The 19,124-nt window shown below is 44.8% G+C and overlaps 1 protein-coding gene across 5 annotated transcripts in view; it reads left to right on the forward strand.

The window, feature by feature from the left end:
* Window positions 1-618: 618 nt before the first annotated feature.
* AGO2 (argonaute RISC catalytic component 2) overlaps window positions 619-19,124 on the forward strand; it is a 93,560-nt gene continuing 75,054 nt past the window's right edge. For 4 of the 5 annotated variants that reach the window (XM_073632294.1, XM_073632298.1, XM_073632296.1 and 1 more), the window contains exons 1-2: window positions 619-845; window positions 1,474-1,690. In XM_073632294.1, the coding sequence (XP_073488395.1) occupies window positions 1,645-1,690 (46 nt within the window). In that variant the 5' untranslated portion in view covers window positions 619-845; window positions 1,474-1,644. The remainder of the gene's footprint in view (window positions 846-1,473; window positions 1,691-19,124) is intronic. The other variant, XM_073632297.1, reaches the window with a different exon arrangement.

A 19,124-nucleotide genomic window follows, 5' to 3' on the forward strand; every position in this document is an offset into this window, starting at 1 on the left:
AGGCATCTGTGTCCCATTGCAGAGATTTCCCTTCACTTCCTGTCCCATAGCCAAAACAGGAAGTGAGAGGAAATCCCTTGGGGACTCCCCAGGTCACCAGAACTAGCAGAAGATTTCCCCTCTATTACTTTTCTGGGGACAGCCGAATATTTGGGGGTTTTTGAATCACATCACACACATAATGTATTGTTTTTGGTATATTCTTTATTTAGACAACCTTTTTTCTGTGGTATACTACTATTGCCTATCCAATTCCTGACAGGCACTCTAATAAAAAACTTTAAACAATAAAAAGCTGACTGCGTGCCGTTTCCATGACATTTTCATCACTTTGCAGCAGTCACCGTAAAGAAAGTTGTGAATGTAGGCAACCCTGCCCTCAGTTTCCACACATTTTCCCTCATCCAACATGGCGGCCAGGGGAGTGTGGGGGACTGGTTGACGAACCAGCAGATTGTTTGTTGCCGTTGTTGACCCAGTAACCATAACCGCCGCGCTGGACCCGCCCCCTCTATTTACCCGCCCTTTTCACCTCAGGTGACATCAGTGGGGCCCGCGCCTACGCCCCGCCCACCCGGCGAAGGAAGCGACGAATGGGGGGAAAAAGACGCGCCCCCTCTGACGTCACCGCTCCGCCCACCCCCTCCTCTGCTCAGTCCATGTCGCGCACAGTGCGGAGGGAACGGCGGCGGCTGTGGAGAGTTCTATGGAGACTTGAACGAGCCTGAGCCACGGCCGCCATTGTCGCCTCTCTCGCGGGGATATAAGCGTCGCCTCTGCGTGTGTCTTCCGGTTCTGCCAGTCACCTGCCGAAACCAGCATCATGTACGCCGCAGCCAGCCCGGGTGAGTGCCTCTCCTCTCTCCCCCCCGTGTGTCCGTCCGGCCTGGCTGGGGAGGGGATCACCTTCCCGCCGGCTCCTCTTTTTCCCCTTCAGGCCGCCGCGCGCCACATCCCGCGCCAGCAAGCCTGGTCACGTGCCAGCCTGGGCTGAGAGGGGGGCGCGCAGGGCATGCCGGGAGACCCCCGCTTCTTAAAGGGCCAGGCGACCCCCCCTTTTATGTAAGCCGAGGGGGGGAGGAGTTCTGCTGGACTACAGATACCAGCATGCCATGTGTTATTGATCTCCTCTCTAAGACGTGTTTGTTATTGTATGTTAATGGGAATGTAAGCAGAGCTCAGGCTCCATTGTACCTGCAGAGGAGGTTACAGATTGTTTTCTATGGAGAAGAGGTTCTGATCATCATTCTTCTTACAATGTGATTGTACAACTAAGTATTCAAAACCCAAAACCCGGCCTGTATTGTATTCCATTGTAGATTACCGGCCCTTAGATGTGATGGCTGCATTCGTTTTACCTATTTAGTAGTTCTTTCCTTTTTTTTTTTTTATTTTTATTTTTTTGTATTCACCTGATGATCCTGCCAGTAAGTCTGTTATATATGTTTTATTTTTTTTTCCCATTCTTAACAGAACATGCTGTCCTGCAGATGTAGCAGTTAGAACAGCGGCGGTCGGCTTTCTTTGAACTGGGGGCCTCAAGTGCGATTTTTATCGACGTCACCGGAGGGCGGCACGTTAACATTCAGTGAAATATTTTACTGTCAGAGACACACAAAAGGATATAGTAAACCGTTACCGAAAATGATGCAAGAGACGGCCAGAGAATGCGACCCTATCACAGGAGAGGGTAAGAGACTGCAAGGGGTGCGGGAGGCTGGCGAGGGGTGGGAACCCTGCGGGAGGGGTGGGAACCCTGCGGACGGGGTGGGAACCCTGCGGGAGGGGTGGGAACCCTGCGGGAGGGGTGGGAACCCTGCGGGAGGGGTGGGAACCCTGCGGACGGGGTGGGAACCCTGCGGACGGGGTGGGAACCCTGCGGACGGGGTGGGAACCCTGCGGATGGGATACGGGGGGGTGGGGGGACCCTGCGGAGGGGGGGGGCCCTGCAGACGGGATGCGGAGGGGAACCCTGCGGAGGGGGGCTCCTGCGGGCGAGGGGTGGGAACCCAGCGGAGGGGTGGGAACCCTGCAGACGGGATGGGGGGGGCTGCGGACGGGATGCGGGGGAGGGGTGGGAACCCTGCGGACGGGATGCGGGGGATGGGGTGGGAACCCTGCGGACGGGATGGGGTGGGAACCCTGCGGACGGGATGGGGTGGGAACCCTGCGGATGGGGTGCGGGGGGAGGGGTGGGAACCCTGCGGACGGGGTGGGGTGGGAACCCTGCGGACGGGGTGGGGTGGGAACCCTGCGGAGGGGGGCTCCTGCGGGCGAGGGGTGGGAACCCAGCGGAGGGGTGGGAACCCTGCAGACGGGATGGGGGGGGCTGCGGACGGGATGCGGGGGATGGGGTGGGAACCCTGCGGACGGGATGGGGTGGGAACTCTGCGGACGGGATGGGGTGGGAACCCTGCGGACGGGGTGCGGGGGAGGGGTGGGAACCCTGCGGACGGGGTGCGGGGGAGGGGTGGGAACCCTGCGGACGGGGTGCGGGGGAGGGGTGGGAACCCTGCGGACGGGGTGCGGGGGAGGGGTGGGAACCCTGCGGACGGGGTGCGGGGGAGGGGTGGGAACCCTGCGGACGGGGTGCGGGGGAGGGGTGGGAACCCTGCGGACAGGATGCGGAGGGGTGGGAACCCAGCGGAGGGGTGGGAACCCTGCAGACGGGATGCGGAGGGGGGACCCTGAGGGGGGGCGGCCCCTGTGGACAAGAGGCTAACAGGCCAGCTACTGGGCCCTACAAATGGGGCACGTGAGTCTTCTAGCAATTGCTACAAAACAGGGCAATAGGGAGACCTAGACTAGTGTCTGTAGGGCCCTCCGGGGGCTGCACAGAAAGTGCCAAAGGGATGCAGGTTGGCCACCAGGGAATTAGATGGATGAGACAAATCCATTTAGGCTGTGTTCACACTTAATTTGGATGCGTCTGACTGTGTAAGACAATTTCGCCCGCACACCAGGATCTCCAAAAATGGGTCTAAAACTTTAATCAATGATCGCATAGTTTAAAAAAACAAAACGCAATGTTAACTATGTGATCATTGATTAAAGTTTTGGACCCGTTCTTGGACATCCTGGTGTGCTGTTGACGTTTTTCTCTCTGAGACTGTATACGGTTGCAGCCGATGGTCGCTTCAGCACCCAGTTGAAAATACAGCCATCCTTTCAGGAACGTGTGTGTTGGGAATATTGCATTAACAGGGGTAAGGTGCGTCTCTGTTCTGAGTTTCAGGGACGAGTTGGTCCCAAATGTTTTACCTGAATTGGAGCCAAAGACGCACAGGACCATTCTGCAGTGCGCTCTGCAGCCGTCCCGGAGATGTGTGAACCGGCTCCATTGAGCGGCTCCATCCTGTCATGAGAATTGCATGTGGGGAAACCTGCATCCTATTCTCATAAGTGTGAACCCAGCCTTGGGCTCCATTATTCTCACCTGAGTGTAGCTCAGCGACAGCTGCTGCAGTGTTTGTGTGGTTGTTTTTTAGCTTTTTCTTGTTTGGGGGAGGGGGTTTAAAGCTGAATCGCACATGAATGTGCTGTGCATTTCCTATGCAAATCAATGCAGTGTTTTGTTTTTTTTTGTTTTTTTTTTGCCCATTTATGTGAATGGGCGGCATTCGTACCAAAAGTAGTGCATGCAGTACTTTAAACAAAAAAACAAAAAAAAACCACACTGCTGGCAATCCAGTGCAGGCATAGGCACTGCCTTTACAATCTGTGTTTGTGTTGCTGTTAGGGTTATATTGGCACCCACAGCACGTGGTACACCCAGTGCGTTTTGAACGTGGTGTGAGAGGTGCACAGATGCGAGTTTCCCCTACCACGTTCTCGTGTGAGCAAGCCATAAAAGAAAAGCAAACAAATGCAGCTTGGCAGTCATTTAGATGTGGTGGCTGTACTGTATTATATTTTTGGTTTTGGGATATCTCTTTTTCAGTTAGTTGTGTAGTGTGTAAGCACAGTGTTGTATGTTAATTGCTGACCAAAGATGTTACAATGTAGTTGTGTAATCTACTTTATACCTACCCTGATCTATGTAATACAAGGGGCTTTCTGATGATACAATTTGAATACATTGTTTTAGTGGATCTTATTACAATGTTTTGGGAAAGCTAAGGGTGGTTGTGCCGGTAGGCCAATATCCACTTGCTGGCCGATAGTAAAAATCCGACACTTGTGTGAGTTGAGAGATATATATGTATATGGAGAAGGGTGAGTCCAAGATGACCACCACTTGTCTCTATGGCCTTGGAGGACCAGAGCGACATGTGACGTCCTTTTCTAGTTCTTGGCAATAGTAAATAAAGAAAATTAAAAAAAGTTTTATCTTTTCCTTTTAAAGGTAAAAGAGCTATTTGGTGTCTTTGAATCCATAGAGGGCCTCTCATCCTTCTTTCTATTACAAGGGATGTTTATATTGCTTGTAATTGGAATATAAGCGATTTAAAAAAAAAAAAAAGACAGTGCAAAAAAGTAAAATTCTGGCACGCAGAAGTAAACGCGTGCGCATATGTAAACAGTGTTCAAACCATACGTGAGGTATCGCTGCAAACGTTATTGCGAGAGCAATAATTGTAGCACTAGGCCTCCCCTGTAACTAAACGGGCAACCTGGGGGGAAAAAAAAAAAAAAAAAAAAAAAGTCGTCTAAGGAGATTAAGTACCGTAGATTGTCGCCATTCCATGAGCGTGTACAATATTAAAGTTTGACATGTTCGGTATCTACAGTATTTACTCTGTGTAACCTCTTTCACATTATCCAAAAAATTGGGGTACGTTTTTTTTTTTTTTTTTTTTTTTTTTTTTTTTTTTTTTTTGGAAGACTGCTGCGCAAATACACTGACATAAAATATTGCAATGATTGCCATTTTATTCTCTAGGGTCTCTGCTAATTATATACGTACGTACGTGTTTGGGGGTACCAAGTCATTTTCTAGCAAAAAATTGTGATTTATACTTGTAAACAAAGTTCCAGAAAATGCCCGGTCTTCAAGTGGTTAAAGAGGAACTCTTGTTGTCCCACACTGAAAAATAGTTGTGTAGGACCTAAGTGTTTTTTTTTTTTTTTTTTTTTTTTTTTTTTTGTGTGCTTTGAGAGGCCATTCATTCTCAGTGTAGGAACATTAAATTAGTTGCAGCATGCTGGATGGTGGTGCGAACAGGTCCTTGTTTTAGTGGTGTAGTGCGGCTCACTGTTGAGGCTGTGATTGACCTTTGGGCACAGCTGGTCCTATAGAGATCTGTTCATATTACAAGCTAAGCAGATCAAATGCAGCCATAGCAGTCTTTTGTTTTGAAATATATTTGCTTTAGTAGTGCAAAGTAAAGGCCTAGTTCATCAACACCCGTTTACATGAGCAAAAGTAGCTAACTGTGTTTCTAGTCTTCATTACCTGTCTACATTCACTTTGCTTGCAAATGCACCTTGCCACACTAGGGTTGAAGTTTTCTTCGTTGCCATCAGTGAGCTTTAAAATGGACCTTCACCCTCCCCACCCACTTTTCATAATATTACACTTTTTAAGCCTGGTACACATTAATACCCGCTGGGTTGAATGAAAAAAAAAAAAACCTGTCAGCTCCAATTGGAAGTGCTGGGTTCACATATATGTGGCTGCGGTATACAGTCCGGTGCGTTTCTGTTCAAACGGTTCAGGTGCAAATTTTTTCCCTGAATTTGCACCTAAACCAGATCCAGAAATGCATAGGAGACTCTTCAAAAACCGCACCGTGGCCGCCCCGCACATGTGTGAACGGCTCCATTGAAAGCCAGCCACACTCAGATGTTATGTGAATTGGATGTGTTTAAAAACGCGTCTAATTCGCGCATATGTCAACCCAGCCTGAATCTAATGCGGTAACCTGTAAAGGCATTTAATGCCTCACCTATATGTGTGTAAAAAAAAAAAAAAAAAAAAAAAATTTCCCATATATTGTTTTCGCTTAGATGCCCGTCCAAGAGTCTTTTAAAACTATCCATACTTCCTGCTGATACCACCGATTGTGGAAGAGCGTTCCACATACTTCCCACCCCTGACAGTGAAAATCCCCATACGCAGCTTAAGGTTAAACCGCTTCTCCTCCCATCTCATCGTGTGGCCCCCGTGTCCTCTTTCACTCCTTGGGAATGAAAAGTTTCATACTTGCGTTGGGATCACCGTTGAGATATTTGTATATCGCTACCATATCTCCTCTCGTGTCTCTTCTCCAGGGAGAATAAATTTAGCACTTGTAGTCGTTCCTCATAATTGAAGTCCTAAATGAGGTCCTCCAGTCCCGTATTAATTTAGTTGCCCTCCTCTGGACTTTCTCCCAGTTCCAGCACATCCCTTCTGAGGATTGGTGACCTGAACTGGATGGAATACTCCAGATGCGGCCCGAACCAGAGTTTTATAAAGTGGCAGAATAATCGTTTTATCTCCTGGAGTAAATTTCCTTTTTAATGCATGCTAATATTCTGCTGGCTTTGGTAGCCGCAGCTTGACATTGCATACTATTACTCAGTCTGTCTTCTACTAGAACCCCTAGATCAGTGGTTCTCAACTCCAGTCCTCAGGACCCACCAACAGGCCAGGTTTGCAAGATAACTGAAATACATCACAGGTGATATCACTTGCTGCTCAGTGATTGCAGTATTCTAGTCTGCATCTCCCCAAGGTAATACATAAACCTGGCCTGTTGGTGGGTCCCGAGGACTGGAGTTGAGAACCACTGCCCTAGATCCTTCTCCATCCTGGAAGCCCCTAGGGCAGTGATGGTGAACCTTGGCACTCCAGATGTTTTAGAAATACATTTCCCATGATGCTCAACTACACTGCATAGTGCATGAGCATCATGGGAAATGTAGTTCTAAAACATCTGGGGTGCCAAGGTTCACCATCGCTGCCCTAGGGGTTCTCCTCCCTAATGAGTAACTTGCGTTTTTTTTATATTTTTTTTTTTTTTTTTTTACCCCCCAATTGTATTACCTTACATTTTTTAATGTTAAACTTAATTTGCCATGTAGTAGCCCACCCCATTAATTTATTCAGGCCCTCTTGTAAAGTTTTTAGATCCTGCTGTGTTATTACCCTGTATATTTTTATGTCGGCAAACACAGATTGAACTATTTATCCCACCCTCTATATCCATTTTATAAATAACTTAAACAGAATTGGTCCCAGGACAGAGCCTTTTGGGGTACCCCACTGTGACAGACTCACCCGGGACAGAGGCTTTTGGAGGGGACTGAATGCTAGCCTCTTGCCTACCGACTATGGGCCCTGGCATTTTAGGAAGCTACAAGCATTTAGGAAGCTATTCTGTTATGTAAAAGGACATTATTAAGGAGGCCATGGTGGTCTCTGCATGCTTGGGACTCATATAGCAGATGTATGTGAAAGGAATGCTGATTAATGAGATCTGGAAAGCCCTGGGTCTCCTTCTATAAGTATTTCACCCATTGTTTGTGCTAATTAACCTTGCTATTGTATGAAGGATTTCTGTGTTGATTTACGATAATGTTGATTGTGTCTTCTGAGCTAAGACGGCAAGTCTGTCCAAAAGTTCATGTCTCTTAGTCAACTAGGCTGTCTAAAGAATTAGATAATTAGCTCATGTTAATTGGGTTAGGTTTTAGTCATCCTGCTGTATATATTTGTGCGAGAACTCAAATAAAAGGCTATTCCTGATGTACTCCAAGATTAGTGTGGTCTGATGTTTTACCCTACACTGAGCTACGACTAGTGAATGGGAAAGCTAAGGGGTCTTGGATTGTGTGGTACCGGACAGAGGAAGCATTTACGGCGGACATCTTGAGTTCGGGGGTCCGTTACACCCATTAACCACTCTAGACCATTCTAAGTATACGTTATGTAGCGCTTACCCCCAAAGGCTGACTTTATTTGGGTCTTTGCCGTCGCCCCCTTACCTGTTTTTCCACCAGACACGGGACTTAGTCTATATTAGGCCTTCCGCCCACCAATGTATGCACCAGTCACTTTGTTATATTTTCAATTCTTTATTGCAAAACTTTTGAAGTAGTAGCAGTAAAGAGGTAGAAAGGGATTTGCAAGAGGGTTCAGGTACCTTTTTTATGCAGATCACTGAGGAATTTGAGATCCTGAAGACAAATGCACCTTCAGTCAACAGATCTTTGCCCACCCGGATAGGCCTCTCTCACTGACCTAGCAGCCAGAATGGTGCACGGACGAAAAGTCTCTGCCACAGACTTGAGAAGAGCAAAATTGTTGTACGATCCTCTGCCACAGGATTTAGTAGTAGATGAACAGCAAAACGCAGTACCAGAACCTTTTAAGCCGACCTGGCAGTACTGTAGGTTAGTTAAATATAGGTTTGTCCTCCAAGTAAGTTACCAGGCCCTCCCGAGAGACCAGCCTTCATCCTGGCTCTCTCCAGCAAGGGTCCTCCCCTGGATCTCTTCAGCTTGGCTCGGCTTCTTCCTAACAGTCAAGACCACCTCTGCGGTAGTAGGCCCCAGACTGGCTTCTGGGCCTACTTGTAGTCACATAGCCTCAGGCCAGCGTGGCCCCGAGGCTGGAGAAAAGTCACCACATACCTTAGGCCAGGAGGTAAGAGAGGAAAAAAATGGCGTCTGCCCTTAAGTACCCTCTCCCAGAATGCACAGCGGTGGACCACCCCTACTGGGTTACTTCTGAGAAAGAAGAGCACTCAATACACGTCAGCCTGTTGCTCTTCCAACACTGGCCTGTGGTGACAACGACACCTACAGATAACGGTGTGGAACTACACGCAACACAGCCAATGCTGGAACAGAAGATAATTTAGCCACAGATTAAATCTGAACTATATACAGAACAGATAACCCCCTAAATTTACATGCAAGCGCCTGATCAACAGGAGCAGGGTGCTACAGTTATTTATCACCACCCTTTGGACATGTCCCCGTAGCCAGGTTTCTATCCAAGAACAAACCTTTATGGTCCATACCTACAGACTTCAGCTTGTAGAATAAGCGTTTGAGGAACTGTATCAAACGGTTTTACAAAATCCAGATACACCACATCCACCGGCCTTCCTTTATCTAGATGGCAGCTCATGTCCTTGTAGAATGTTAATAGGTTGGTTTAGCAAGAGCAACCTTTTGTAAACAAGGCTGTCCATCATAGTGTGTGGCCAATGGCACTGTGTGAGGGTGGAGCCTAACAACTGCTAGTATTAGGACTTTGCCTGCCAGAACATTCAGGGGTTTATCTGTGACATGAGGGTTTCAGGGGAACCTTCCTTAACGGTCTCCTAATCTTGAACCTTCAGAGGATTTTGTTGGAATAAGAATGAGGGAAGCTGTTGCTGAGAAAATCAGAGGTCACATGAAGTCTATAATTTTTCCTTGTGTTGCCTGACCTTGCAGGCTCCTGTCTTTTTTGTGAGGATGTGAAGCCAGGCAGCTGACTGGCGGCAATCTGTCAGGATTAAGTTAACCCCCCCCCCCCCCTGCACTTCAACTTCATTGTCAGGGATTGTCCACAATGGATGTGGAGTTCAAAGTTTTTTTTTTTTTTTTTCTGCAATAGCCTGTGAGGGGAAAAAGAAAAGCAGAAAAATCGTTTTCTGTAGGATTTCAAAAATTCCTTCATGCTGCGTTTTTAAGTTTGCTCATGTGAGGTTTGTTCTGTGTTGCAATGCTAAAACCTAAATTTACAGTTATGCAGAAATAACATTTATTTTTTATTATTCCAAAATGGCTTAAAGCAACCCTGTAACTGTACTAAAGCTTCCCAGGAATACTATACCTGTGTAAAAAAAGAAATACAATAAAACAAAATAAATGCATAGCTCGCTCGGCTCTCTTCTACCCAATGCCTCTGTTGTCCCAATAGCCCATGTTGGTTCCTCCTGCTGACCTCCACAGTACCACAGAATGGACATGAGCATGGGTCCTCAAACAACTCTTCACTAGTCTTTTATTTCTGTTAATTTCTTCTTCTTCCTTCATACACAGATGGCTCTCTCCCCCCTTTCCAAAACCAGTTTAAATAATTGAGTGCATCTAATGTCTTAAAGGCTAAGTTCACCTGAGGGTTTTTTTTTTTTTTTTTTTTTTTTTCTTCCACTAAATTCCAGCTCCCCTATGTACCAATATGGCATTAATGTACTTCTTTTGAAAAAATTAAAATGGCTTTCCTTTTTATTCTACACACGCTTACCTCACTCTCTTCATGGATGTTTAAAAAACACTGGTGCATTACTTTTGCCTTACTTCCTTTGTCATCACCTAAAGCCTGACACAGGAAGGAGTTGACCAGCTGAGGGTAGATGATGATGCAGGGTGTTTGCGAAGGAGATCAGCTGGTCAACTCCTTCCTGTGTCATGACCTAAAGTCTGTCCAGGAAGTAAGGCAGAAGTAATCGAGCAGTGTTTTTAAACGGCTACGAAGACAGTGAGGTCAGCATGTGTAGAATAAATGGAAAGCTGTTTTAATTAAGTACATTAATGCTATATTTGTACATGGGGGAGCTGGAATTTAGAAAAAAGGTGGGGGGTGAACTTGGCAAATAAGCTCCCCCTGTTATCATCCCTAAAGGTAGCCCTAAGCAGACTGAGCATCACATTGGGCAAGGACGAGACCCGTTTTATTGTCACCCTTATATGGCCAGCTTGGAGTGTAAAGCCTGGTACACTTTATTTTTAATTTTGTTTTTTTAACTTTAAAAAAAAAAATATATAAACGGTCAGCCCCGGGGGGGGGGGGGGGGGGGGGGGGAGCCACTGTACTAACTATGCAAACTTAGTATAGTGATCTTCCCTGCAGAGCTGTTGTGTTTTAACGGGGATGTGCGGGGCTTATGTTTTTTTTTCTATATATCAGACAGTATCCATGCATTATATGACATAGGCATGTTGTCTTGAAGGATATGCTGAGGCAGATGGTGGGTGTCCCTTCAGGAACCTATAGATAGGCAGCATAATGAATGGTGGGAGATAAGGATTTATTGTTGTAACCTTCTCTTCATTTGGGGTAGTGTTTTGAAATCCAGTTATAATCCTTATTTCTTGGAGAACCTCTACAATTAGTATTGAACACTTCTGATGGTTTGGTTTTTAAATGTTCCTTGCAAACGTGGTTGACTTTTTTTTTTTTTTTTTTTTTTTTTTTTTGTGCTTTTGGGGTACATTGCTTTGCTATCTTTGTTTTTGAAGTTTCCTGGTTGCATACCAGACTGTTTCTTGTGCTGATTTTTATGTTTTTAATTTATGCTAGAATGTGGCCTTGATTGCTTCAAATGCTTTATCGCTGTTTCAAATAGATTTTTGACTTCCTGTAGTAAGGTACAAGCAAGGTTAGATGTCTTGTCTAACTCTTGGTGTGTGTTTCTTCTACTGTGTGAGGAGCAGGAGATTTTGGCAGCATCATCACCCGTTCTGTCCAAGGAGTATTGCCCTCACATGAGGTTAGATTGTTTTGCTTTTTGTGCTTTGTGAGTGGCTGGGATTCCGGAGTTACGAGAATAGATGCCAAATATGGCTGTAGAATTTTTTTTTTTTTTTTTTCCCACAAGCCTGTTTAGTTTGTAGGCCTGTTTTCACACAGGTTTTAGCCTGTATAAGAGCAGTGGGAATTGTAAGCTTTGACAAAGCATTTGCAGCGCTTTTGGTAAGCTTTGAAGCTTTTTCACTACGGTTCTGCTTCAGTTTGTAAATGGTCAACACAGATCCTAAAGTGAGTGTTTGATTAAAGTGGTTCTAAAGCCTTTACGGTTTTTCACCTTAATGCATTCTATCTATTAAGGTGAAATACCTTCTGTTTTGCAAAATCCCTCAGTTCCCTTTCACACATACGGGACCTCTGTTCAGTTTTATAGGCAGACCTGAACAGATGCTCCATGCAGGTCTATAAAGTGACGGATGTCAGCGGTCCTATCTGCTGAATCTAGACAAATAGAAACCCTATTTTCCACCCGTATGGTGGATCGGATAAAAATAAACAGGTGGATCCGTTTTTATCCGATCTCCCCATAGAGGAGAGCAGAGCTCTGACAGGTCTGTCTCTGCACAGTGAACGGTGACGGACCTGTCATCCCCCGGCTCAGCGGGGATGAATTGAGCCGATCCCTGCTACGCAGGTGGAGTCCGTGAAAACGTGTGTGTGGCCTTAAACTTGCCTGAGCCGGATCTGATCCAGTGATGTGCACAAGAACAGCTGCTCTTGCCGCTTTCTCCCTTCTCCTGGGCAGATTGATAGCCAATGGTTCCTGCTGCCGTCAATCAAATGCTGTGGCGAGGCCGAGCTAGCCGCTCTGTCAATAAACACACACAGAGGGCAGCTCTAGAACGAGTATGCATGGTGCCCCTATGGAAAGCTGCTTTCCATGGGGGGCACTGGGCAGGGGAGGAGGAGGAGCCTGGATCGCTGGCAGAGGACCCCAGACTGTCTATCTCCTGGACTGAGTCTCTATCATCTCTCTTGCAGTTTTAATTCATTCTCACTGTGGAACAATGTTTAATTCCTGACAAATTAAAAAAAAAAAAAAAAAAAAGTGATTTATAAATGGATTGGACTGGTGAATGTCAATATTACCAAAGAAAAGGAGTGAGAAATGACAAGCGTTTGAGGTTTTTTTTTTTTTTTTAATTCTGTAAGGTTTATCCTGACCTGTTAGAATAGGGGAATGAACAATCTTATACGATTTGTAGATGTACAAAGCTTTATGCTTCTGGAAGTAGACAAGTTGTCAAATGGTTGCCTTACAGCAGTTAACACTGACTGGATATTCGCAACATGGTGAGGAGGACTGACTTGTGGTTTGTGTGGGTTCTCCAGTGTCAGATAAGGTACAGATAAATGTAATTTAGATGCATGGGTTATGTCTGCTGGTTACAGGATATTTAAACCCAAGAACAAAAATGTTACGCTTTTCAGATAACCAGCTCATATGTGGTGGCTGTTTTGTGTTTGTTCAGCTACAGACTTAAAGCGGAGTTCCACCCGGGGGGGCGACATCGGGGGCTCCCTGGACAGATAAGCGTCCTTATTGAAAGTCAGCAGCTACAGTGTTTGTAGCTGCTGACTTAAAAAAAATAAATAAAGATTTGCGGGTGGAACACCGCTTTTAATTCACAAAGTTTTAAGTGTGTGTTGTCACAAAAAAAACAAGGCTTGTTTGGCCGAATTGCGTATGCATACATATGGTTTTTACTGGATGTATAAATAGTAAAATGTCCCCTAACACAATGTATACATAATTTGTGCGAGCTCATATTTACTGTAAAATAGTATGTTTGCTGATTTATAATATCCCATTAGGATGACTTTTATGTATGAGCCGAATAGAAAGTACACTCGCCTTTATTGGGGTACACCTTGCTAGTACCGAGTTTGACCCTCTTTTGCCTTCGTTCTTCATGGCAGAGATTTAACAAGGTGTTAACATTCCTCAGATTTTGGTCCATAGTGACATGACAGTATCACGCAGCTGCTGCAGATTTGTTGGCTGCACATCCATGATGCCGATCTCCCAAAAGGGCTCTATTGGATGAGATCTGGTGACCGTGGAGGCCATTGGAGTACAGGGACCTCATTGTCCAGTGGTGAGATGATTGGAGCTTTGTGACATGGTACATTATCCTGCTGGAAGGAGCCATCAGAAGATGGGGACACTGTAGTCATAAAGGGATGGGACATGGTTAGCAACAATACTCAAGTAGGCAGTGGTGTTTAAACGATGCTCAATGGGTACTAAAGGGCCCAAAGTGTCCCAATAAAATATCCTCCAACATAGATGTTTTTCCCTACGTTGTTGAGCACTGCAGTAATCCTTGACCGCCTCAGTATTGGGACTAGTGAGGTCACCAGTCCAAGTGATAGAATAGTGAGGCATATGATGTAGAAGGGGTGACTTCAATTTTCTATGGAACTGATATCGTTCTCTCCTTGTTTGGAATATAGATAGATATAGATATATATCTATATCCTTGGATAACAAGCATAATTTTGTTCCCGAAACATGCTTGTAATCCAAAGCACTTTTATATCAAAAGCAAATTTCCCCATCAGAAATAATGGAAACTCCAAATGATTCGTTCCACAACCATTTTATTCATAAGTCCTTTAGTTTAAAGACCATATAAAAAGATTATAGCAATGTGGTGTAACCATAAACTGGGGATTAGAAGCAAAATCCAGCAGGAGCTACAGAATAAAAAAAGAGGAGAGGCGCCTCTAAGATCCCCTTTCACACTGGGTCGCTTTGCAGGCTCTACAGCGCTAAAAATAAAGCCTGCATAGCGCCTCCTCACACCTGAGGGCTTTCACACTGGAACGGTGCGCTGCCAGGATGCTAAAGAAAGTCCTGCTAGCAGAATCTTTGGAGCAGTGAAGGAGTGGTGTGTGTGTGTGTGTGTGTGTGTGTGTGTACTGCTCCTGCCCATTGAAATGAATGGGACTGCATGGTAGGGCTGGGGAAAAAATCGATTTGAATCGAGCTGAGGGGTCCAATTGATTCAAATTTTCAGCAGATCGATTTTTTTTTTTTTTTTAAGTTATTATTATTAATAATAATAATAATAATTTTTTCCACTGGATGCTGCCTCACCTAAAAACTCCTGCCTGTAGCTCCTCAGGACTGGCGCGCTGTCCATCCAAAAAAAAAACAAAAAACCTCAATTCAAATCGAGTTTTTTTTTTTTTTTTTTTTTTTTGGAGAAAATCGCCCAGCTCTACTGCGCAGCTATACCGCTGGCATACGCTTCTGCAGCAGCGCTTTGCGGTGGTTTTAACCCTTCCTCGGCTGCTAGCAGGGGGGGGTAAATCCGCCCCGCTAGCGGCCGACTACCGCCGCTACAACAGCGATAAAAATAAAAATTTTACCGCTGGCTGTAAATGTTGTACCTTCATTAAATGTAACCATATTGCTACACTTAGAGGCTCCTCTCTTCTCTTTTATACTCAGTTGTGACATGACGCTACTCTTATATCAAGACATCGCTTGTATATCAAGTCAAAGTTTATTAAAAAATGTTGCCTGTCTTGCAAAACGCTCTCAAACCAAGTTACTTTCAAACCAAGGTTTTACTGTATTGCCTTATTCCCTTTGACTAATGTGGCTTCGGCTCCATTGATACTTGTGTGATGCAAGTCGTGCGATTTCAACTTTGGATTGATGTGACTTGGATGCATCTTTGACGGTTGTTGATAACGTTAAGATGCGATTTATTTATTTTATTTTCATGCAGCTTTTAAGAGTTTACATTGCAGTCTATGGCACTTAAGTTGCCTCAATGTAGTGCAGGAACCTACAGGTGACTTTAAATTGCATACATTTAAATGGCTTCCATTGTAATACATGGTTTGCAACTTGTTAAGTTGCACCAAGTGTGAATGCAGCCTGATGAACTCTGCCTCCATCAGAGGCGTAGCTTGTACTTATGTCAGGTTCCCTTAAGTCCCTCTTTTTGACTCCATCTTTGCTGTCATGTTGTAGTAGTTGGATTTGTCTGGAGATGCAGGCTGTGTGCATTTGTAAGTACAGTCTACAGCTGATGTCAAGTAGCAGGTGCTGTCCTATGGAGGTTATCTGACCCGTTCAGATCCTGCAGCAGCGAAGATCAGAGCCAAGACCCGCAGCCTATTTTGTTTCCTTATCTGTCTTTGTAACAAGCTGCCTTATGAGGTGCTTCAGGGAAATCTTTGTAGTTAAAAGCGAAATGCAATTTTATTTTTTATTTTTAACAGCCATGTGAATTAAGCCTAAGGCCCCTTTCACACGGCTTTGTGATCAGGTTCGCCTGTCCGTTTTTCAGGCGGACCTGATCGGACACTCGCCTCTGTGGGGCGGTGGATGTCAGCGGTGACCTGTCCGTCGATATCCGATCTGATCCTCTCAGTGAAATCCAAATGGAGGGAGACCCTGTTTTCCATCTGTCTTGCGGATTGGATGAAAACGGACAGACGGAACATTTTCATCCCATCTCTGACAGGTCCGTCTCAGCACGGTGAGCGGAGATGGACCGGTCATCCGCCTGCTCAGCAGAGATCAGCTGATCGATCCCCTGCTCAGCGAAGGAAAGAGCCCTAATGCTGGCCATACAGGGCTTAAATGATTGCTGGGGAATCTGATTTCAAGCCATCGTTGGCCCTGTCGGCACCGCCTGGCTCCACATATTTCATATGAAAAATCTGAAGGAGCTGGGACAAATGCTGGCTTTAATAGTGATTGCATCCAATGTCCCCTGTCAACAGTTGTATTCAGACCTACACATGCGGCTGTCTGAGTACAATAGCTGGGAAAGGAAATTGCTCCATGCGCACAGTTGTGCACGGTACACACTATGAGAAAATCGGGTAAACGTTTTTGTCCGAGGTTCAATCATATATGGTTTTCTGATGGCGTTTGCACAACTTTTGACAGCCGATTCCGAGCAAAAATTTCCGAAGGGACAAAGTCCAAAATTTTTCTCATGGGAACAGAACGGACGATTTTCGTTTTAATGTGTGAAATATCAGATACGAAAGACTGCGCATGATCAGAAGCAAATAAGGAAAAAGCCTTTGTTGTACATTATTTCTATCCTCGGGTCTAACTTGCTGTGAAGCATTGAGGAAAACTGGCCGATCAACCGTCTGATTTTTCTCATCGTATTTACGGGGCATTAAGGGCTGAGTGATGGAAGTCTGAACTTGTATGGCTAGCTTAAAGCTATAGTAAGTCACATTAAAAAAAAAAAAAAAAATTGGGCTGGGCCGTTTTGGTCATAATGTACTAGCACGTTATGACAGACTTGCCTGAGAACTAAGCTCTCCAGCAGCGCGTTGTCACTGCTGAATGCTCTTCCATCTTCACCCGGTCTTCTTTCCGGGTTCGCGGATGGGAGTCTGTTTACAGCATGGGTATGCCATTCCTTCAGAGCGCATGTGCCAGTGATGTCACCGGCTGCACCTAAAGTAAATATCTCCTAAACGGTGCACGTGCAAGATGAAGAGAAACATTGTAACACGTAGTTCTTTTAGATCAAAGGAATGAACTTCTGTCTGTAAATGAGGTCAGTTTAAATACTATACTTTTTTTTTTTTTCTGACACTTGTAAGCAACAAGGTAAAATCAGTATTTTGTGCTAGAAAATTACTTGTAACCCCCAAACATAAAAACTAGCAGAGATCCTAGAGGATAAAAAGGCGGTTGTTGCAATTTTTATGTCACACTGTATTTGTGCAGCGGTCTTCCAAACACAAATTTAATTTTTTTTTTTTTTTTAAATACTTTAATGAGTTAATGAAAAACTAAACAGTAAAGTTAGCCCCAATTTTGATGTTGCGCCGCGAGAATCGTGATCATTATTCTAAGCAAAAAAAATTGTGATTCTCATTTTGGCCAGAATCGTGCAGCTCTAGTAAATGCCATACATGGGAGTTTACTTCCACTTTAAGACCAGAAATTAGACTTGTGTAAACCCCTTCCTGTGAGAACTGAAAGCTTTGCATTTTCTTTCACTTTCATCGTTGATGACAGCTGTCACTTACATAGTTACATAGTTAGGTTGAAAAAAGACATAAGTCCATCCAGTTCAACCATAAAAAAAACAAAATAAAAAAATCGTACAATCCCATATACCCAATACTATACCCACAGTTGATCCAGAGGAAGGCAAAAAACCCCAGCAGAGCATGCTCCAATTTGCTACAGCAGGGGAAAAAATTCCTTCCTGACCCCCCCCCCCCCCCCCCAGAGGCAATCGGATGTTCCCTGGATCAACTTTACCTATAGATGTTAGTACCCAGTTATATTATGTACATTTAGGAAAGTATCCAGGCCTTTCTTAAAGCAATCGACTGAGCTGGCCAGAACCACCTCTGGAGGGAGTCATTTTCACAGCTCTTACTGTGAAAAAACCTTTCCGTATTTGGAGATGAAATCTCTTTTCCTCCAGTCGTAAAGAGTGCCCCCTTGTCCTCTGTGTTGACCGTAAACTCAACACCAAGTTCACTATATGGACCCCTTATGTATTTGAACATGTTGATCATATCCCCCCCTTATTCTCCTCTTCTCAAGAGAGAATAAATTCAGTTCCTCTAATCTTTCTTCATAGCTGAGCTCCTCCATGCCTCTTATCAGTTTGGTTGCCCTTCTCTGCACTTTCTCCAGTTCCCCGATTATCCTTTTTGAGAACTGGTGCCCAAAACTGAACTGCATATTCCAGATGAGGTCTTACTAATGATTTGTAGATGGGCAAAATGATATCTCTCTCTCTCTCTGGAGTCCATACCTCTCTTAATACAAGAAAGGACTTTGCTCGTTTTGGAAACCGCAACTTGGCATTGCATGCTATTATTGAGCTCATGATCTACCAAAACCCTCAGATCCTTCTCCGCTATGGATTCCCCCAGTTGTACTCCTCCTAGTATGTATGATACATGCATATTCTTAGCCCCCAAGTGCATAACTTTACATTTCTCAACATTAAACCTCATCTGCCACATAGACGCCCAATTAGACAGAGCATTGAGGTCCGCTTGTAAGTTGGAGACACCCTGTAAGGAGGTTATTCCACTGCATAGTTTGGTGTCATCTGCAAAGACAGAAATGTTACTTTTGATCCCAGACCCAATATCATTTATAAAGATATTAAAGAGTAAGGGTCCCAGCACTGAACCTTGGGGTACACCACTGATAACCTTAGACCATTCAGAGTAAGAATCATTAACCACTACTCTCTGAATTCTGTCTTTTAGCCAGTTTTCTATCCATTTACAAACTGATATTTCCAAGCCTGTAGACTTTAACTTACACATTAGCCGTGTGTGCGGAACTGTATCGAACGCTTTTGCAAAATCCAAGTATACCACGTCCACAGCCACCCCTCTGTCCAAGGTTTTACTTACCTCTTCATAAAAAGAAATCAGGTTTGTCTGACAACTTCTGTCTTTCATGAATCCATGCTGTCTGTTGCTTAAAATGTTTTTTTCCAGCAAGAACTCGTCTATTTGGTCTTTTATTAAATGCTCCAGTATCTTCCCGACTATAGAAGTTAAACTAACAGGTCTATAGTTACTTGGTAAAGACTTTTATCCCTTTTTAAATATAGGCACCACGTTCGCCCTGCGCCAATCCAGTGGTACTATTCCCGTCATTAATGAGTCCCTAAAAATTAGATACAATGGCTTTGAA

This window comes from Aquarana catesbeiana, linkage group LG05 (assembly GCF_042186555.1).
Source record: "Aquarana catesbeiana isolate 2022-GZ linkage group LG05, ASM4218655v1, whole genome shotgun sequence".
NCBI classification, from domain to species: domain Eukaryota; kingdom Metazoa; phylum Chordata; class Amphibia; order Anura; family Ranidae; genus Aquarana; species Aquarana catesbeiana.